This window comes from Mirounga leonina, unplaced genomic scaffold (assembly GCF_011800145.1).
Source record: "Mirounga leonina isolate KUSES-001 unplaced genomic scaffold, KU_Mleo_1.0 Mir_165, whole genome shotgun sequence".
Classification (NCBI taxonomy): Eukaryota; Metazoa; Chordata; class Mammalia; order Carnivora; family Phocidae; genus Mirounga; species Mirounga leonina.
This window is the reverse complement of record NW_023270415.1, coordinates 44,936,464-44,958,655: the sequence shown is the minus strand read 5'-3', so window position 1 is coordinate 44,958,655 and position 22,192 is coordinate 44,936,464. Positions and strand designations below refer to the sequence as shown.

General features: G+C 37.6%; 1 protein-coding gene across 3 annotated transcripts in view; it reads left to right on the top strand.

The window, feature by feature from the left end:
* Nucleotides 1–22,192, top strand: part of STK3 (serine/threonine kinase 3) — a 274,685-nt gene that overhangs the window by 182,517 nt on the left and 69,976 nt on the right. For all 3 annotated transcript variants that reach the window (XM_035011608.1, XM_035011609.1, XM_035011610.1), the window contains one exon: nucleotides 10,317–10,509. In XM_035011608.1, the coding sequence (XP_034867499.1) occupies nucleotides 10,317–10,509 (193 nt within the window). The remainder of the gene's footprint in view (nucleotides 1–10,316; nucleotides 10,510–22,192) is intronic.

Sequence of the window (22,192 nt, the reverse complement as noted above, 5' to 3'; positions counted from 1 at the left end):
ACTTTTCCCCGATTTTATGTCCATTCCCTTGAAGTTGCACCATATATGCCTGATTGATTTCTGTTTGATTCTTTCACCACAAATTGATCTTAAAATTTCAGTGCTTTTATCATGTGATGAAGTAGCAAATTCTATTAAGTCGTGTTTTAGTTACAAATAGCTGGCATTATCTATTTTCTCTTCTGTCTTCATCTATTCAAGTTAGAACCTTTCACACTTTTCTCTTTTGAGTCAGTTTCATCTCTTTAGGTTCAGAGTATTGGAGTTATTTTGATATTTGTCCAGAAAGTTTCCATAATATATTGATTCTTCTTTCATGGTTTCTTTCAGATTTGACTTGTGGTTTCTGTTTCTATAGACCTTTTCAGTACAGGCTGTGATTACCTCAAATCTGGATTTTAACCTTCTGATTCTCTTTCTCCAGTCTTCTCTTCCAATTCATCCTTTAGTTTCCAAGGTTCCTCTTACTTCTCTGCCAAGCAGCTCATGCAGGTTCTTACTGTATAGAGTACTCTATAAACTGTAGGTCATTTTTTAATGCAGTCAAATTTACTTAATGCTTTTCCCTTCTAGCCAGAATATTTCTACATTTGTGCGTGTTTTTTTTTTCCCAATCTAGAATGCCATTGTATACTCCTAATTTTTATCCTAGAAATTTTTGTCTTAGAAAGATGCAACTTTCTAAGGGGACTAACTTAATTTTAAGGAGGGAGTCTTAATTCTGTTGTTTGATGTTCCTACCCATTCTCAGTAGCTTGTCTATTCATTGTTTATCTTCTGGATTGTGAGCTCAACTCTAGCTTGGTTTTATTTCTGAGAATGATGTGTGAGTTCTGGGTTGAAGATTGAGTTTGAGTCCCCACTTAGGGTGGATTTTTATTTGTTTCCATCAGGCACCCAGGTACTTCCATAGTGGTACTGCATTAGGCTAATTTCTCAGCATGAGGGTTCCCAGACCTTGTGGGTAATGTTAGAAAGCCCTGAAACCATGTCTGCACCTTCTAAAAGGAAGCACCCCCCACCGATCTCCCGTCTTTCCCTAAAGCCCAAGTGATTTAGACAAGTTTGCCTGTCATCCTTCTTTGCCTGTGAGTACATTTTTTCTTGTTCACCCTTTCACTGAGGATGTAGACCTTCAAGAACCCCAACTTTATGCAGGGGTTTCAGTTCCACTTTGGAGAGAACCCAAAGACTTGTTGCTTGTCCCCCTTTATCCACGAAAATGGATACCCATCACCACCCCACCCCCATCATCTTATGCCCCTAAAGCAGCCTTTAAGGCCAGATTTAGCTTATTCTCACTGTTTCCCAGCTCTCTTTGGGGCCCGTGTGGATTCCCTTTAATATCTTAAAAGCTCAGTTATGCATTTAGAGTATGTTTGTTACGTTGTTTGCTATTTCAGTGTCATCCCTGATTCTCACCTCTAAGAGGTTTGAAGGATATCCAGACCACTATAATATTGCAGCTTTTTGTATAATTGGTTCACTTATATATCTTATACATTCACTTTTTTCTTTAAAAAATAGTTTTGGGAAAAAAAATAAAAAATTTTTTATGCTGTAGCAGAATGCATACTCAATTGAATTGTCTGTCTAGTTGAATCAAAACCATTAAGATCACTGCTGTATGCTGTTTATATGCTGTTGTGTAATTATACTAGCAATAAAGATGTATTTAATATTTCAAGAAAAGAAGTAATTAGAATATTTTCAATTAGAAGGACACCTATTTAAGAAATAGTCTGTTTCATTGTTACAAATAGCAAATGCTTTCTTTTTTAAAAATTTTCTCTAATTTGATTTAATGTTTGGAAAATCAGTATTAGAAACAAATGAAAAAAATAATGCCCTCAGTAACAAATATATGTAGGTTAGTTGTTATAAAACTTATGTATGGGGGCGCCTGGGTGGCTCAGTTGGTTAAGCAACTGCCTTCGGCTCAGGTCATGATCCTGGAGTCCCGGGATTGAGTCCCGCATCGGGCTCCCTGCTCGGCAGGGAGTCTGCTTCTCCTTCTCCCACTCCCCCTGCTTGTGTTCCCTCTCTCGCTGTGTCTTTCTCTGTCAAATAAATAAATAAAATCTTTAAAAAAAAAAAAAAAACGTACGAATAGCAACAGCTTTTGTCTACATCAACAATAATGGCTTTCTAAAGTGTGTAAATAACTTTAAAATCAGTCAAAGAGTAGATGAATATTTAGAAAATCCTTTAAGGTAGTAGATATTACATGTGTGAAGACACCTAATGCAAAGTCTGATTATTTCTCGGACTGTTATAGCATAAATCTGTCTTAGCAATGGAGTAGGATTTCCTAATAATGTTTTCAAATATTTGTATTCCATGTGGATTTTATGATTCATAACCTGGATTATCATCAGCACTGTGTTTTGCATTCCTGGCACATGATGACCACTGATTGAAATGCTATTGTATTCCTTACTGGAATTGGCTCCTTTCTACAGTGGAGAAGCATCTGTTCCACAGACCTTTTTCTATAATAAAGTATCAACATGTTTTTCTTCTGCTTTTCTTTTGTGAGGAATCACAGAGTGTGTATAAATGAAGTATAACTTTGGAAGAACATTTTAAATAACTGTTTTATTGTAAAAATGCTAAAAGTACCAAATGAAATTTTAGTCGTAATCTAAAATATCAAGAATAATTTCAGAGTTAATGATTTTTTTAGAGTAAAAAGTGTTGCTGAAAAGTTTTTGCCACCATCAACAAGTTATTAGTGTTTGAGTCTTCAAATTTCATATAAACTAGTTCTCATTCCATTTGTGCTTTATTAATTACTGTTTGGGTGCCACCTTTCATTAGTGAATTGAATCCTCTGTTTTTTGCATTGCTATTTTTTTCTGCCAATTTGTAAATTAGATTAGTGTCCTTTAGCGAACTATGTAAGTGAAAATAATATGCCATAAAAGCAATCCCTTCCAAACTTGGTTCAATGTTTTTATAATTTTATAGATTGCCTGAGCCAATTGTGTGAATCCAGAGGTGCAACCCTCATTATCCCCTTGTAGATTCAACTCTAATATGGCATATAGGAGGACTAAAAGTATTGTTTCACACCAACTGAATGGAATGTTTCTTGTTAAGTTTAATTGTCATAGCATTGACTCTTACAAGGATAAGAGACAAATGACTCACACATATAAAAATAGAGTTAGTGTTTTGGGAATTAAACTGGTTGCAACCATGATAAAATAAGATATTAAACTAGCAGTCAATTTTTAATAGAAATTTTTTTTCTATTCTGTTCTGTTCTATTCAATTTTTTTATAGAAAATCAACTTTTTCCCTTCCTCCTCAGTGGGGTCTACTGGAAAGAGTAAATTCCAGTGTGTTTTTATTAAGCTTTTGGACTAAGTACAAATCAGTTTATATATGTTATGTCAGTTTCTTTCTCTTAACTTAGCAAAATGAAACATGCTCCAGCTAACCTGTAATGTAAATTCAGCCAGACTTCAGAAATGCTGTAAATAATTTTAAAGTCTTATAAAATTGGAAGGTAGATCTTGGGCTTTAGAATCAGAATGACCTAGTTAGAATCCTTATTCCTCTACTTATTTGTTGTGTGACCTTAGACAAATTATTAAACTCATTTGAACTTCAGTTTCATCATCTGCACAGTGGAGTTAATAATATCTCACAGGATTGGGGCGCCTGGGTGGCTCAGTTGTTGAGTGTCTGCCTTCGGCTCAGGTCATGATCCCAGGGTCCTGGGATCGAGCCCCGCATCGGGCTCCCTGCTCCGCGGGAAGCCTGCTTCTCCCTCTCCCACTCCCCCTGCTTGTGTTCCCTCTCTCGCTGTGTCTCTCTCTGTCAAATAAATAAATAAAATCTTTAAAAAAAATTATCTCCCAGGATTAATAAGAGGATTAAATGGGAATATCCTACAAAAAGTCCTCATTAGCATAGTGCTTCTAACTCACTGGTGACTGCTTTTATGATTATTAGAAAAATGACCAACTAATAATTCTAGTTGATAGCATTATTTTCCCTCTCAAAGTTTCTTCAGTAGCCATTCTATATTTTAAAATAATACATTAGCTTAAATAAAATCCTACTCTAGAACTTTACATAACATCGTCCTTTAGTTCTGTGCTTTGGCACCTCATAATAAGGGCTTTAACATTAGTTTAATAGCTTATGTACTCAGAACAGGCTTTGTACTGGATACCAGGAATATAACTGTTAAGATTTGGTTACTGCCCTTACAGATTTTGGACTCTAATGGGAGATTTGGAAAAGTCAAGCACATAGACGATTACAGTATAGTAGTAAGCATATGAATGGCATAAGCATGAGGTGCTATGACAGTACAGAATATGGCACCTAATTCAGTTTTGGTGTATCTGAGCCGAGAAGGGATGGCTGAGTGTAGTTCTGTTAAAGAAAGAAGCTGTAGTATAAAGCACGCACCCAAATTTATGTATATATGTTACAAAGTATGTATCCTTTAAAACGTAATTTAAGGGCAGCTTCCTCTCTGAGGCTTTCTTCATTTGTTATAGGCAGAGTTAGAGGCTCTATTCTTGGTACTCCCATTGTACTTTGCCAATACTTTTCTCATAGTACTTAACAAATTGCCTTGGAATTTATTGTTCACATGTCGGTTTCTGTTAGACACTAAGCTCCTTAAAAAACCAAAATGGAGCAAAACTGTTCTTATTTATCTTTGTATCTCCAATGCCTGGTCTACTCCTTGACATACTATAAATTTACAATAAATGCTTATTGATTGAATTAATAAGTGAAAATATAAATGGATCCATTCATTAAATTTTTAATAAGTACCTGTTATGTGCCAGGTGTTCGAAGCGTTGGGGATTGATAGTGAAAAAGAAGCCTCTGCCTTCATCAAACTATTCTAGTGGTAGAGAAGGCCAGATATAGGCTATGAAGAGTACAGAAGGATAAAAGATTGATGGAGACTTCGATTTTAACTTGGTCAGAAAAAGTCTCACTAACGTGGTGACATCTAAGCGGAGACTTGAGTTAAGTAGAGGATAAAGCTGTCTTGTGGAAGAGCATTCCAGGTTGAGAGATCAGCCAATTTAAAGGCTAGAGGAGGAACATGCTTAGAATGCTCAAGAAACAGCCAAGGGGAGGCCAGCATTGCTGGGACTTGATGAGTGAGAAGGAATGTGATAGGAGATAGGCCTGGCAGATATTACTGAGCCAGATCACATTTGGCTGAGAAAGATTTTGGATTTTATTCCAAGTGTGATAGGAAGCCAAATGCAGGGTTTTGAGCAGGAGAATAACATGATGTGATTGATTTATCTTTTGAAAGAATCAATCTGCCTATTGTTTGGGAGACTAAAGTGGGCAAGAGTAGAAAGTGAAAACTGTTCAGAGGCTGTTTTTTAAATAGTTTTAATAGTTTGTATTTTTAATAGTTATATATATATATAGCTTACATATATAGCTTATATTTTTAAATACTTAAAAAAATTTTTTTTAAAGGATTTTATTTATTTACTTGACAGAGAGATAGAGAGCGGCAGGGAGAGGGAGAAGGAAGCTCTCCGCCAAGCAGGGAGCCCGATGTGGGGCTCTATCCCAGGACCCTGGGATTGTGACCTGAGCCAAAGGCAGCAGCTTAGCTGACTGAGACACCCAAGCGCCCCTTTTTAATACTTTTAATAGCTGTTTTTAATAGTATAAATAGGAGAAGATGGCGGGTTTCACTAGGATGGACCAAATAATTTGTATAAGACCCTTTGGGAATAGGAGCTGGTGGTATAAGCTGTTAAAATTGTAATCCTGTACCTCTAGCTTAAGCATTCAAGTAGATCAAAATTTAAATATAAGTAAGGTACATGCATTTAGTGGAGTGATGGACTAAGAAATATAAGAACTAGTTTCTTACTTCCAGCTTTGCTTTTAAATAGGTATGTGTCCTTGGAGAAGTCTCTTACTTTCTATGAGCCTCATTTTTTTCAGATATAAAATGAGGTGTTGAATTATTACAGGTTCATGATTTTATAGTTGTGTGAATAAGTAAATATATAATGAATGCCTACTGTATACGGACTACCAAATGAAACACTTGAGTAGATTCAGAGGTACTGTAAGGCATTCTTGTCTATAAGATACATATATTTATAAAAGATTTGACAAAACAGTTATTCACAGTTTGAGATCATAAATTTAAATGCAGGAGTGTATGATGCACATTATAAATTCTATAGAAGTTTGGAAAAGGGGTAATTAATAAAGACTAAAGTAGCCATGAAGGTAACAGATACTTGATCTGGGATTATACCATTTAGTTAAAATGGATAGAGAGGAAAGAGCATTCTGGGTAGAGAAGAAGACATAAACAAAGAGGAAGTCTTAATGACATAGTGTGACATGGGTTTATAGCAGCTAAAGATTCAGTTAAGGTCAGCCTGACTAAATTGGAGGATATGTGAACAATGGGAAAATAAGAATAGCCAGATAAAATAAGATACATTAAAATCTAGGCAGAAATATTTAGCTTTTAATGCAGGCAAGAACTGTGGTCATTAGAGATTTCAGTAGGATATTATGATACTATAATATTCAAGAAAGCTTGGTATGGTATATGGACTTTGAAGAAAGTGTGAAACTACTTTGTTCCTAGTAATATGTAGGCATTTTGCATGTCTTTTCTCATTTAATCATAACTCCAATGAAAGAAACTAAAATCTAGAGAGTTTAAATAGCTTGCCTAAAGGTCTTAGATCTATTAAGTGATTTGAGCCAGGATTTGAACTAATATCTGTCTGATTTTAGAAGTCAGGGTGGGAGAGACTGTTGAGTGAGGGCACTTTTCCTGTATTCACCCAAGTATGAGGTAATCAGGAATTTACTCAGTAGCAGTAGGAATAGAAAAGAAGAGATGGAGCTGGGAGAGAGATTTCTGAAAAAGAACTTGCTGACTGAGTGAATATGGGGAATCAAGGAGAGAATAAACCTAAGAGGACCTGTTGACTTTTTACTCTCGGGTAGCTAATGAAGATTTCTGTGCTTTATATTAGTTGTTTTTGGGGATGGCAGCAGAGAGGAGAGACTAAAGAGGTGGATGAAATGATACCTGATTTGGGAATGCCAAGTTTTAAACATCATTTAAGCATTTAAGTAGTAAATAAAGTCAGGAAAATTTCAGGATTTGGGAGTCTTCAATATGTTAGATAGTCAAAGCATAAGAATGAAGAAGTTTTCTAAAAGAGACTCATGAAAGAAGCACAAAAGACTTAGATACTGCTGAATTTATCATGCAGGTTGAGGAAGAGAAAGGGCTGTCACATAGCTGAGAACAACATGGATGTTCCTGTTCTCTGTATTTGTATTTAACCTCTGTCAGAATTAGGTTTTGCTTGTTTGTTTCTACTTAAAGTGGAATAATAGATAATAAATGAATTTCACCGCATGATCAAGTTTTTCCAAATAACAGATTGTTTGGTCTCTCAAACAGAATTTGTTAGTTTATTTTTTGGCCCTATTTCAGTTTATCTTTGATGAACATTCTAAAGAGCAATTTTTTTGTTCATACTTCTATTACTGATTTGATCCTTCTGTGAATTTACATTTAAAAACTAATGGCTAGGTTATGATAAAAGCAATAAAAGGCAACTTAAGATACACAGGCAACAAAAGAAAATAGATAAATTCAACTTCATCAAAATTAAGAACTTTTGTGCGTCAGAGGAACCATCAAAAGAGTGAAAAGACAATCTACAAAATGGGGAGAAATATTTGCAGGTCATCTATCTGCTAAGGGATTAAGATCCAGAATATATAATGATCTCCTGCAACTCAACAACAAAAAACAACCTATATTAAAAATGGGCAAAGGACATGAATAAACATTTCTCCAAAGAAGATACACGAATGGTCAGTTAAGCACACGAATAGATGCTCAGCTTCACTACTCATTAGCGATGTGCAAATCAAACCACAGTGAGATACCACATATCCACTAGGATGGCTGCTTTCAAGAAAACAGAAAAGAACAAGTGTCAGTGAAGATGTGGAGAAAATGGAACTCTGTGCACTGTTGGTGGGAGCGTAAAATGGTGTAGCAACTGTAGAAAACACCTTGGTGGTTTCTCAAGAAATTAAAAAAGAATTACCATATGGTACAGAATTACACTTCTAGGCATAGACTCAAAAGAATTGAGAACAGGGACTCAAATAAATACTTGTACACCAGTGTTCATAGCAGCATGATTCATAATAGCCGAAAGGTGTAAACAACCTAGTGTTCATCAAGAAATGAATGGGTAAACAAATGTGGGGGGGGTGTGTGTGTGTGTGTGTATGTATGTAATGGAATATTATTCAGTCTTAAATTCTGACACATGCTACAACATGGATGAACCTTGAAGACATTATGCTAAGTGAAATAAGCCAGACACAAAGACCATATATTGGTTGCTTCTACTAATGTGAGGTATCTACAATAGACAAATTCATCATAACAGAAAGCAGAAAAGAGGTTACCAGAGATTGGGGGAAGGGAGGAACGGAGAGTTATTTTTTAATGGGCACAGAGTTCCTGTTTGGGATAATGAAAAAGTTCTGGAAATGGATGTTGGTGCTGACTGCATTAATACTGTGAATGTACTTAATGCCACAGAGCTATACATTTAAAAATTATTAAAATGGTAAATTTTATGTTATATATATTTATCATAATTTTAACAAAAAAGCCAATGGCATTTGTACAAAGTTACGTAAATGTTGTGGCTGTTAGAATAGTGCCAACATATTCTGTCTTTAATGTGCTCTCTTGTATTTGTTTTGTTACCATATTCTCTATTTTGCATTTGATAATTTACCTATCTTAATTCTTATTTTATTTTTTAATTTAAATTCAGTTAATTAACATATAATGTATTATTATTTCAGAGGTAGAGTTCAGTGATTCATCAGTCTTATATAACACCCAGTGCTCATTACATCATGTACCCTCCTTAATGTCCATCACCCAGTTACCCCCTCCCCTCCAGCAAGCCTCAGTTTGTTTCCTATGATTAAGAGTCTCTTATGGTTTGTCTCCCTCCCTGGTTTCATCTTGTTTTATTTTTCCCTCCCTTCCCCTATGATCGTCTGTTTTGTTTTCTTAAATTCCACATGTGAGTGAGATCATATGGTAATTGTCTTTCTCTGATTAACTTATTTCGCTTAGCATAATACCCTCTAGTTCCATCCACATTGTTGAAAATGGCAAGTGCTTAACTGACCATTCATTTTTTTGATGGATGAGTTGTATTCCATCATATGTATATATACCACTTCTTTCTTATCCATTCATCTGTCAGTGGACATGTGGGCTCTTTCCATAGTTTGGCTGTTGTGAGCATTGCTGCTATAAACATTGGGGTGCAGGTGCCCCTTCAGATCACTACATTTGTATCTTTGGGGTAAATCCTTAGCAGTGCACTTGCTGGGTGGTAAGGTAATTCTATTTTCAACTTTCTGAGGAGTTTCCATTCTGTTTTCCAGAGTGGCTGCACCAGCTTATGTTCCCACCAACAATGTAAGAGGGTTCCCCTTTCTCCGCATCCTCACCAACATTTGTCATTTCCTGAGTGGTTAATTTTAGCCATTCTGGCTGGTGTGCGGTGGTATTTCATTGTGGTTTTGATTTGTATTTCCCTGGTGCCAAGTGATGTGGAGCATTTTTTCATGGGTCTGTTGGCCATTTTTATGTCTGCTTTGGAGAAATGTCTGTTCATGTCTTCTGCCCATTTCTTGATTGTTAATCCTCATTTTAAAAAACAACTAGCAGCCTTCTATTTCATCAATTTCTGTTGCTTGAGCTTTAATTACTTAAAACTTTAGATTATTTATATATATTTATATATAAATAATTTTGGCTCTTATGATAATATTTGTATGTGTGTCTTTATATTAAAATTAGTACTTATAATAGTATTTTTCATTATTAAAAGTAAAATGTTTTATTAAATTATAAAATGTTTATATAAATAATATTAAGAGGGGGATGGGCAAAAGGGGTGAAAGGGAGTGGGAGCTAGAGGTTTTCAGCTGTGGAATAAATAAGTCATGAGATGAAAGGTGTGGCATAGACAATATAGCCAATGGTATTGTAATAGTGTTGTATGGTGACACGTGGTAGCTACACTTGTGGTAAGCATAGCATAATATAGGGAGATGTTTGATCACTATGTTGTACACTTGAAACTAGTGTAACATTGTGTGTCAACTGTACTTCAATTAAAAAGGTATAATATGCTTGTCATGTTGTTAAGAATGAAGAAATCCAGCTGTCTCAGAAAAGTCTTCCTTCATTGCAGTATTTTTGCTTGCAGGACGAAGATGAGCTGGATTCCCACACCATGGTGAAAACTAGCTCAGAGAGTGTGGGCACAATGAAGGCCACAAGCACAATGAGTGAAGGGGCCCAGACCATGATTGAACATAATAGCACGATGTTAGAATCTGACCTGGGGACCATGGTTATAAACAGTGAAGATGAAGAAGAAGAAGATGGAACTATGAAAAGTATGTGGCTTTTTCCTGTTGAATATTCATTTTCTATTTAAAAGTACACTTCGGTTGAAACCAAGATAGTTCTCTCTTACTTTTTATAGCCAGTTGTGGAAAATTTTGTTTCTGGGCATTATTTAACAGTTTAAAAAGTATGGCATAAATAAATTTTTAAAAAAATTTTAGTATAGCAGAAAGCAGCACATCTCTAACTTAGGGTTAGGGAGCTTTTTTCTGTTAAAAGATGCTAACCCATAACTTAATTTAATTTGTAAAGTATTTTAGAGCTAAAAAGATAGCAATCCTAACATTTACTTTTCCAATAAAAAAGTGAACATAAAAGTCTGTTCCAGTAAATACAACATAATATTATTTCATGTTGTCTAAATTATCGGTTAAGCCACAGATGGCAGGGAGGTGCAAGCCAAGAGAAGAAACAAGGGCTTGCTTGGGAAAAGAAGAAACACTAGAAAGAAGGATCAAGAGACAGGGATACTCCTGGAGAAAATTCAGTTCAGTGCATATTTACTACCACTTGTCATGTGTGAGGCACTGTACCAGGCGTGCTGAGGGGGCTAAAATGAGGATTGAGACATTCTCTCTAATCTCTGTTGCTTACAGAGGGATGAAGAGAGAGAGACTTTCAGAGACTAGCATTTCTTTTTGTGTATGTATAACTTTTTTAAAATTGCAGTTCACAAGGTAGGGCATTGTGATTTCACAGTTAGAGGCAAAAGCAGATTCATTACCTTTTGATACCTACTGACCTTCCTCTTCCCCCTACTACGCTAGTCACGTGTGGTCAGTGTCAAAGTCTAAGCACTAGGCTGTTCTCCACTACACAGCACTGCTTCTAAATGGCACAAAAGCAGTGATACATGATTTCTTGCGTTATATAGCCTGGCAAGTTATAAATATTCAGGAATTTGCTTCTATTATAAAGTGAAAATAGGAAGCAGTTTCCTCTGTGACATTTCTGTTTTCTTCTTGCTACTCCCCCCGTGAGGCTGCTTAGTAAGTCTTACCTCATGGCTTCAAGCCATTTGTTCACTGCTTTTGCTTTCTTCACATTCCCTAGTACATACAGCACATTATGGTTGTAGACTTTGAAAGGGAGGGTCATGAAGCACAAAATGCAAGCAGATTGCCATAGAGTTATTCCTAGGTGGGAACTGGGAAAGGGATATGAATTTATTTTTAATCTCCCACAACTGTGAGTCTCCTGAGCCTTTACCCTGGAAAGCAGCCTGAAACGTGTATCCCTAGCTAGGCTTCTGACTCTAGTAGGCATTCCGCATCCAGAACATGCTCACCCAACGGTATTGGATGGTCTTGGAGCCTCCCAAGCCAGCTAGTGGTAGGGTACAAGCCATGTGCCCTGTACATCAAAAAGACCCTATGATAAGACGGTTTACAGCATATTACCCATTAGCATGTAGCATCACTTTTCCACAGCTGATAACATTCTTTTAGGCAAACTCTATCATTCTTAGCAGACCAGTTAGAGGACCATTGAGTGCTTTGTTATATCTTCTAGAGAGCTACTGATCTCCCTACAAAACTATATAAACAACTTTTTCTATGCAGTCACATAGTTGAATGTCAACATATAATCAGTGGTTATTAAAAACAAGTTTTTACACAATCTAATTCATGTTGGATTATATTTCAAGGAAGTGGTATGTGATGACGATTTATCAGACATCATACTTTAAAATTACAGTACAGATTTCCACATATTTTTTGTAGTGAGTTTTAGCTTTGACAGCCACAGAAATCATTCAATATATGTTATAATTTTATGCCCTAAATATATTTTTGGACCACAGAGATTTTACTGAAAGCTCATTTTTAAGTTGAGCAGATAGTGGCTTATATACTTGCGTTTGTTTATGTGCTTTAGCAGATTTTAAATCCCATGAGCCAACTTTCCATGTATTTTAAGTGTCTGCAATTTAGACATCATTCTGTAATGTGGGACTTATGCGTTCCCCAGAAACTAATCAAGTGATGTTAGTGTAACCCACAGGGTTATTCGTACTATAGTATAACAATAGTAAAGAATATAAAGAAGTTATTGAGGCAGAACTTACTTACCCTGAAACCACATAATTAGTTTTAGTTGGTTTTTTTTTCATGATCTAAATCTTCTTTAAAATTTCTTAGATTAGTTGGTATGAGTTCTCAGGTTATGTCATACCAAAGCCCCATTTGCTAATATGTCTCTAGCATTTTTGTCCCCCCCCAAATTATAGCAACATATTATTTTTAATTTTCTAAAATCTCTACAATGTTATATTGTGTGCTGAAGATCCTGATTTCCATAACCTTTTCCATTGGAGTCTCAAATGAGTTATCATATATTCTTGTCAGTTTAAATTATGTTTGCATACTCTTTTACACCTTTATTCATGAAGCTAGAAATTATGGACCTGTTTTCCTTACTTCTGAAAAGTGTGGTGATATGACTCTAGGAAACAAGTTATTTTTTTTTTTAAGTTTTATTTATTTATTTGACAGAGCACAAGTAGGCAGAATGGTAGATAGGGGGAGAGGGAGAAGCAGACTCCCCGCTGAGCAGAGAGCCTGATGCAGGGCTCGATCCCAGGAGCCTGGGATCAGAAGCAAAGTTATTAAAAGATCTTTTGAAGGGAAGTAGAGAAAAGTGACAAAAAATACTTAAAATTTGATCTGTTTTTTAAAAAAGTGCGTATGAGGGCATGTCTCCAGAAGAATTCTCGAAACCTGTTTTCAGCAGCGATAGCATCACTTTCACCCTCCCTCTCCCACTGATCCCACTCACATCTCCCTGGGGCCTCCTCAGAGCCCAGGGGATGTCCAGGCTTCTGCCTGGCAACCCAGGTCTTTTACACTCTGGCACCAGAGTCAGATGGCTCTCTCCATCCTTATATATTGTGTTTTATCCAGTTGGAATTATGAATGTTTGACAGTAGGTATAAGCAGGTTAGTTGTCATTAAGGAAATCAACATTTGGGACTTTGCATCCTGAAGGAGTGGATGAGGAAGGTCAAGAATCCATTGTCATCACATTTCTGAGATAATAGAGATTGTTTCTTTGGGAGTAGCTCTGGGAAAGTGGTTGTTTCAGCAAAGAGAAGACTGGGGTCTTTTACCTTGTTCAGCTTAGATCTACACAGTTCTGTTTTCTGCGGTGGAACTTTCTGGTCTTACAGAGGTGGGGCTGGATTGGTAGCTCTAGTTGCTGGGAGGGAACTGTCTCTGTTGATATTTGAGGAAGAGCCACACTCTCCAGTCTGGTTAGAGATTATGCTTCTTGGCTTTAGCCACTCCCTCATTCATATCCTTAACTTCTCTGCCCTATTCTCTTTCTTTTTCCCTCCCGGCAAAATGTGACTGTGGATCAGTCTGTTTGTCCATCTTCTATGCATCTTCACCATGGCTGCGGAGTGCTGATGGAAGCAATCTCAGATCTGTACAGATGAAGATAACCACTTGGGCCCTCAGAACTTTCCTAGAGGCCTGTTTCTCTCCTTCAGCTCTTTCTCCTACAAAGTGGCTATTTTAGACCTTCACGAAATTTCTTTCTGCCACTTCTCCTCTCAGTTTCAATAGATGACCTTGCTTTCTGCTTCGTAGAGAAAAAAATTAAACATTATCACGTGAGAACGTAGAAAAGCTATATAGATGTTTTAGACATAGACTTTGGTATAAGATAGAAAAATTAAGCCATCCTTAACTTCTCTTTTTCCTCACCCCTCACTGAATGAACATCATCTCATGAGTTCTGCCTCCTGAATAACTCTGTCCTCTTCCTACCGTCTCTGCTTGCATTTCTGTAGTGTAGATCCTCATAGTCTGTCACATGAAAGGTTTCCTAATTGATCCCCTGCCTCCATTCTTGGTCCCTGCACTCCTCACAAATTCAACATATCTCTCTTTTACTTATGGCTCTCCAGTGACTCCCCACTGCTCTTAAAGCCCAGCATGGGTTAAAAATCAGTAGACACTCTGGTGTCTGCTCACCTTTCCGTTTTCGTGGCTCACTGTTCCCTCACCAGCCTTTTTCCAGCTCCTCAGCTCTTAAAATACTCTTTCATGCCTTTAGGCTTTTGTTCTGCCCAGTCCCTCTTTTTGGATTGCTGATTCCTTGGCTAATTCATATTCATCCTCTTAGGCTCAGTTAAGGGGTTGCTTCCCTTACTGACCCAGGTTGGGGATGTTGCTCCTCCCACAGGCTGCCACCTCACTTCGTGCTGTTACTCTGAATAGCAGTTGTCACACTGTGTTCTCATTGCTTGTTTCTCTGTGATTATCTGTTTACTCCCCACTGTATTCCCAATGCTTAATGCGATATCCAGCACAATAGTAAAAGTTCATTAAATATTTTCTGACCAAATGATGTGGTGTAGTGAAAAGACCATGGGATTTAAAGTCGGACCACATTTAATTGTGTTCATCTTTTCTGAGCTTCAGTGATGTGTATTTGTTTCTCTTTTTTGTGTGTGTCTGTGTTTGTATGTGTGTGAGTGTGGATTAATGTAGGTAAATTCGGCACCTAGCAGAATAGGTCATCAGTAAGGGATAATCTCCATCTGCTCAGCCCGTCAGTTTGGCCTTCCAACAGCTTGGAAAGCTGGAGCATCTGGAGAGCCCGGCCTTGCTTCCTGCACAGTGAGGGAGGCCTGCTCTTCCTGGGACTGCGCGTGTTGAGCCATTGTGCTCAGTGGCTCTGTCCTTTTCCTTCCCAAGGCAAACTCTTGCTCCCACCTTCCCCTGCCTCCTCCAAGACCTTGCTCCAGCTCTAGTTATTCAGTAAGACAGCCAGAGGGGATTCTATAGAGAATAATGACCTCCAAAATAAACAAGGTAGCACAGACATAAATGTGAGTGATTTGAATGGCAAGATGAGGAGGAAATGGTGAGGGAGCACTCAGCTGATCTGATATCTCTTAAGTAGGAGTATGATGAGTAATATGTGTTGAGATAACTTGCAAGTTGGAGAACTATATTACCTTGTTTGTGAAATTTGATGTCTCTTTGAGAAGGATGGTAAAAAGTACCACAGAAGCATGAAAGAGTGAATTTGAATTTTATTATTTTTTATTTTCAGAAAAAAATGTGTGGATTTCTGAAATTATAGCTGTCATCAGTGGAGGGTCTGGCATGGGCCAACATTATGCTTAGGACTTTGCATACATGATCTCACTGACCCCGCACAAGGACCCTGTAGAGTAGCATTGTTACTACCATTTGCCCCTATGGAAACTGAGACTTGGCAATGTGAAGTGATTCGTCCAAGGCCTCACAGCAAGTAAGCGGTGGAACCAGTCGATAGACCCAGGTTTGGCCCCCAAATCATATCATTACTCAGGGGCTGGTGAACTTGACATCCCTCTTGGACAGGAGTCTAAAACATCTATGAATCCTTTAGGAAAGGAGACCTGGATCATTATAACTCCACATAGGTTGCTGGGACCAAATCATCCCAGAATAATATTATTTCCTTTTTTAGACAGCATTGCTAAGCTTCTAGGTCAGAGGAAGTGCTAGGTTTGGATATTGTGTTTTAGGAGTTTGGAAAGGTATTTGACAAGGTCTCTGAAGAGATCCTTGTAGACACTGTGTAGTATGAAGTAGCTGATAGTTCTGCTATGAGGGTTGAACGGTTATACCTAAATAGGCTTGTATCAGTCAGGGTTGATTGGAGGATACAGAAACTGCTCTAGGTGTTTTAAACATAAAGAGATTGAAGTCAGAGATGTGAATATTAACAAAATCAGTGAAAAGGTTGGAGGAGAGGGCTGTGTAGACCAGGCCTCCAGGAATGACTCCTACATCCCAGAAGCGACCCTGCCTGGAACCTACTGCGGCTGCTGTCATCAGGAAGGCAGTGAATCCAGAGGCTGCCACTGGCCTCTGGAGTTCAGTACTACGGACTGAGCTCAGTCCCTGCTGCTCTTACAGGACGTGAACGCTACCAGGGCTCCTGCACCTGGGAGGCTGGTGACTGGATGCTGGCATGCTGCTCTCAGGCCCTGACAGCTTCGTAACCGCGCCTGCCAGAGGCTCACGGCCGCGGCCTCACCTCTTGCTTTCCCACTCATGAGACAGTGCATTATTCAGGATAAGGTGCAGGGAGTTCTGGGAAATGCAGTGTTTAGCTCTCCGGAGGCAATGCGGCGGTTGCTAGATTTCAGTCAACCATAGTGTTAAATCATAAATTGTCAACGAGAAGATTTCTCATTGATACTCCAGGGCTTAGGCGTCAGCCCTGGCTGGGCTCAACATTTTTTACAGAAACTTGGATGAAGCTATAGAATGAAAGTCTGTTAGAATTGCAAATGACATGAAGTGGAGCAAAATAAAAATACATTTTAAGACATGATCAGGATCCTCAGAGATCTCCACAGGCCGGAGCAGTGGGCTTGATTTACAAGATAAATCCTGCTCCTGGGTCCGTGTAACTAACCTCCCAAGTGTCCATCATAGCAGTAGCCCCTCAGAGATGCGGGTTCTGCAGACCAGAGTAGGGCCTGGGCATCTCTAAACAATAAAACATATGTACTGTGGTGAGCACTGTGAATTGTGTAGGACTTTTGAATCACAGACCTGTACCTCTGAAACAAATAATACATTATATGTTTAAAAAAAAAAAAAAAGAAGATAGTAGGAAGGGAAAAATGAAGGGGGGATATCAGAGGGGGAGACGAACCATGAGAGACTATGGACTCTGAGAAACAAACTGAGAGTTCTAGAGGGGAAGGGGTGGGGGGATGGCTTAGCCTGGTGATGCGTATTAAAGAGGGCACGTACAGAATGGAGCACTGGGTGTTGTACGCAAACAGTGAATCATGGAACACCTCATCAGAAACTAATGATGTAATGTATGGTGATTAACATAATAAAAAAACCCAAAAAATCAAAACAGCAAAACTGTACAGGTACTTCTGAGGTGTGGCTAGGACTGATAACCATTTTTTAGAACGAGGAAATAAGCAGTTTCACTCGGCTCTTAGGGCCTAGAACTTACCTAGAATATTTAGGAAGGGTGGAGACACAGTGGAGCATATTCAGCAGAGAGTGAGCCAGATGGTAAAGTAAAACGGAGGCCATGTTGTATTAAGAATGGGTAGAGGAGGGGCGCCTGGGTGGCTCAGTCCGTTAAGCATCCGACTCTTGAGCTCAGCTCACATCTTGGTCTCAGGGTGGTGAGTTTGAGCCCTGCATTGGGCTCCACATTGGGTGTGGAGTCTACTTAAAAAAAGGAAAAAAAAAAGAGCGGGTGGAGGAATAACTGGTCATGTTTAGTTTTTACATTGTTTATTTATATTAACCTTTCATAACCTGTTTATCTTTTTTTTATCAATGATTAAATATTGGGTTAAGTAATTGTAATTGAATATGTATTTTTAAAATGTATTCTTTTCATATGCCTGTAATACATAGTGACTTTTAAAATATATCACAGTTTATTGTTTCATTTTGGACAGTACATTTATGTAGTTTCACTTAATTACTAAGAGAGAAAAAAATTAGGTTCTCCTTCAGATTTTTAGGAGTTTATCCTGGAAATAGGTTCTAGATTGATTTTAAAAGAAAGGGTTTAGGAGAGGTACCAAGAAGGGGAGACTGACCATTGGATATTCCTGTTCCCTCATTCATCTAATGTCCCTGGATGAAATTGTAAGTGAGAGACCATTTGCTCTGACCAACATCTTCCATGTCCCATTCTTTGTTTAGTGACATCTTCTCTCCAAGCCCTGGTTCAGTTCCTTTCCTTCCTTCTTCCTCCCCAAACCTATTTTAGGAAAGTATCAGATACGTTATTATAAAATGATTAATAATGTTTTATGTTCATAAGTTCCCCCTCAAATTACAGAGCTTTGGGCCAAAGGAGTAAATTGCTAAGGATGGAATTTGATTGTGAAGAAACAATTAACCAGAGTATGTAGGGGAAATCCCCTTCCCACATCAGAGATCTTACCATTCTTTCATGAAAAACTTCTGTGTGCATCTTTAACTGATGCCGTGTGCATCTTTAACTGATGCCGTATGCATCTTATAAGCATCTTTAAGATTGATCTAGCGCATGACGTAACAATAAGGGTGACAACAGTAAACTACAGCTCCCCACTGCAGCTGGGTGCAAATACCCATAATAATACTGGGTAGTTAGCAGCCCTTGGTTTTCCTTTACAGAGGTACAAATTATCCAGCTAATGTGTGGCTACAGTGGTTTGGACCTGTTAGTGTAGTATTTTGGTCATAGGATACCTCTTTTACTAGCAAAAGCACAGACAAGCATGTAAATAGGAGTCTTCCTTGTACAAATGAAAATCTTTCTTGTGAAGGCCTCTGAAGAAAGGGTTTCCATAGACACACAATGGCCATTACACTGGTCATTACTCACACAGGAGATCATCCCTTTTATTTAACTAAAATCCTTGGGCTTCAATCTGTCTGTTTCCCTTTATTCTGCCCTCATTGAAGATGGAAAACAGCTGGTCACTATTTTCTGTGGAAGAACCCTTCATATACACTTGGATACTTATTAAATTGTATCTTCAGACTTTTTCTGGCTGTTCACTTCAGTCCCTTTAACCTTTGTGTGGGTATTATTTTCTAAGCTTTTAATCTTTTTTATGAACAGCCTCTGGATCTTCTCCATGTTGTTTGTATCCTCCTTTGTTTTAAAATAGTCTGATGAAGTTAAGAAAAAGCTGATGTCAGTAGCTTCTGTATTAACATCCTGGTTTTTATATGTACTCACCATACTCTTGGCAACAAATTAAAGGACATATTTCCAAGATCATTAATCAGGTGGAACACCCACATCTTAAAATATTTTTAGAAGAACAAATTAGGTAATATTCATAAATCCCTTTGATGTCGAAATATCTTATGCTAAAGTTGTGATTAATTGTTGTTTTATTCCCTATACTTAAGTGTCTTTGTCATAATTATGTTAAAAAATTAAAAATTAAACAAAATACATTTTGTTAAAGTATTTTAGAAATTCCTTTCTATATTTAAATTTCCATGAAGGCATTTTACCTGTTTAGAAGACGTGTGCAAATTAAGAAAGTTAATGACTAATTGTGGGTAGACTGGCTATTTGCTCCAGGTATTATATTCACACAGTTTTGTTTCCTTGCACATGTTCTGAGGAGTGTGTGAAGGAGAAGGAAAGCATTTTTTTTTTTTTTAAATTCCACATGCACAAAGGGATTGAGTGGTGATTATTTTATTCTTTATTGCTACAGAATTTTTAGTTCCACAGCAAGTAGTTGAAGGAATTGGGGCCAAAATTAAGGAACGAGGTCATTTGGAACATTAAATTTATTATTAAAATAAAAATATATTTTTATAGGCTGGGGTCAGAATTCAGCCGCAACTGGAGAAATTGTTGTCAATTTAATGTGACTATTCTTTCTGTGTTTAAAAAAAGTATTTGCCATAGCAACCATAATCACGTAAGACAGAGCTTACAACCTCGAGACTTTGTGCTTCACTCTTCTGTTGAAGGACCTACTATTTTTTTTTCCTTTTTTAAAAAATAAGTTGTAAGTCAGAAACATCATCCTGTCTGTCCCACACTTCTGTGAATATGCATCTCCATGGAGACTGCGTTGCATGCCGTGGGCATGTGTTTGACATTGTGTAGTGAAACATTACTAGGCAATTACAGCTGCCCCCCACCCCATAACTTTTAAAACAAACCTAACCTATTTTTGTCCTTAGAAATTTTCAAAAGTTGTTTTTAAAATTTTCTTTACATATAACAAAGATAAGTTCTAAATGTTAATACTGTCTTAAATTAATGGAAAATATTTGGAACTATAAGCACATACATTTGAGTAAAAAATTATGTATCAGCATAATTGTTATAAAGTCATCCAAAAAGAAAAATCTAATGCAATAGACTGCCTTCTTTCATTTAAGTTGGTTTTTAGACTTTTGTTAACTCTCTCTGGGAATGTTTATTTCTAACTTAGGAACAGGTTAGTTTCCAAAATTTTGAGTGTGGAACCCAACAGGCATTTTACCATAGGTTTTTAAGCCAGCCTGTAAAAGACACTTAAAATTATGGTGTATCTGAAACGCAGTGAAAATTAAACCACTGTGTAGAATAGTAGATTTCAGGTTTCAAATTGGGGTGTTCCTGTCGTATAACTACCAGTTCCTAAGTCCTCCACTTGGGAACAGAAAAGTATCAGTTAGGGACTGAAGTTGGCTCTATGTACCCAAAACCCAAATAATAGTGGTTTTAACAAAATAGGATTAATTTCTTTTCTCATTTAATAAGAAATCCAAAAACAGAGTGTCCTGCATTGATAGAGTGATTTCATGCTGTCATTACAGATTGTTTCTGTGACACCATTTTGAGGTATTACTCTTCCCTTGTCCTCCTGCTTACAGAATAACTGTTAAATCTTCAGCCATCAAGTCTACATTCCCGGCATCCAGGCAGGAGGAAAGAGCAAGAAGAAATGGGGTGGGGTAGAACCCATAACAAGAAAATAGAGCTTTCCCAGAAATCCTCTTCTTTCGTGTCATTGGCCAGAATTGTGTTACCCGGCCATTCCTCTCCTCAAAGAAGGGAGGGTCTATAGATATTAGGTAGGCAGATTTTTCACTTTGAGACCCTGGGACACAATTGCTGGCTCATATGTCTCATGATAGAAGCTCCTGATTAAGACAGAGTTAGGACCAGCACAGGACTGTTGGGATGTTAAGTGTAGATTCCCGGGATGAAATTTCTTAGTGGTTTTTTTTTTCTTCAGACTGTCTCTTCCCTTTTTTATAGTCACTACTCATTTCTGACCATGCTTTTACTTTTCTGACTCATTGCAGGCAAGAATACTGTCTGGCTTTATCCTTTTTCCTTACTCTGCATCTCTAAAAGAAGTGCCTACCAAGCCCATCTTGCTTTTTGTTGTGAAGGTTTTTATAATGACTAAAGTTTTCCCCCACTTTATTCTCTGTATTGGAAGAGCAACTTCAGAGATTTTATTTTTCTCCTCCCCTTTCCTGTGCATGTTGCTGCTCTTAAAATGTAGGCCCTATTAGAATAGCTACTCTATAAATATTAGTTTCCAATAAGAAAAGATTAATCTTGTATTTACTCAGATACAGAGGTCTGAATTAAGAGTCACTGGTATATCCAAAGATCCCGACTGTTACAGTGCAGCACCAGCACACTGGTGAAGATTCTGGGATGAAGAGTTTCATACCTCCTAGGTGAGAAGAAAACAAGGAAGGCTGGCTAGAGTCTCTGTGATGAAGCCAGTGTTGATCGGAAGGAAAGGGACAAAGAGCAGTGTGAGCCTGGCCTGGTGGAGGAAGCCGGAAGGAGCAGGGGTCAGGGAGAGCTGTTTTCCTCGGTGGATTCATGGTGTCGTAATATGCTTTTGTTTTGTTTTGTTTTTCTCAAAGCACCTCCATATGCGAAATTTCTTTTTTAAAGAATGCTATCTAGAAGTTTGCTTCAATGAAACATTCTCTATATTTGTCAGATGCAGCTAGTAATTGTGATCCTCATGGATTTCTTACTTTCCCAGGAATTAGTTCCCAATGAACCCATTTTTACTCTCTCTGATTCTGATTTTACTATATAAACATTGCTAACTCTGTCTTGTACCAAATGTCAAAGTTTTGAGATCTTTGTACATGTAACCCATCCTAAGAGTAGCTGGTTAAAATAAGAACTTACAAC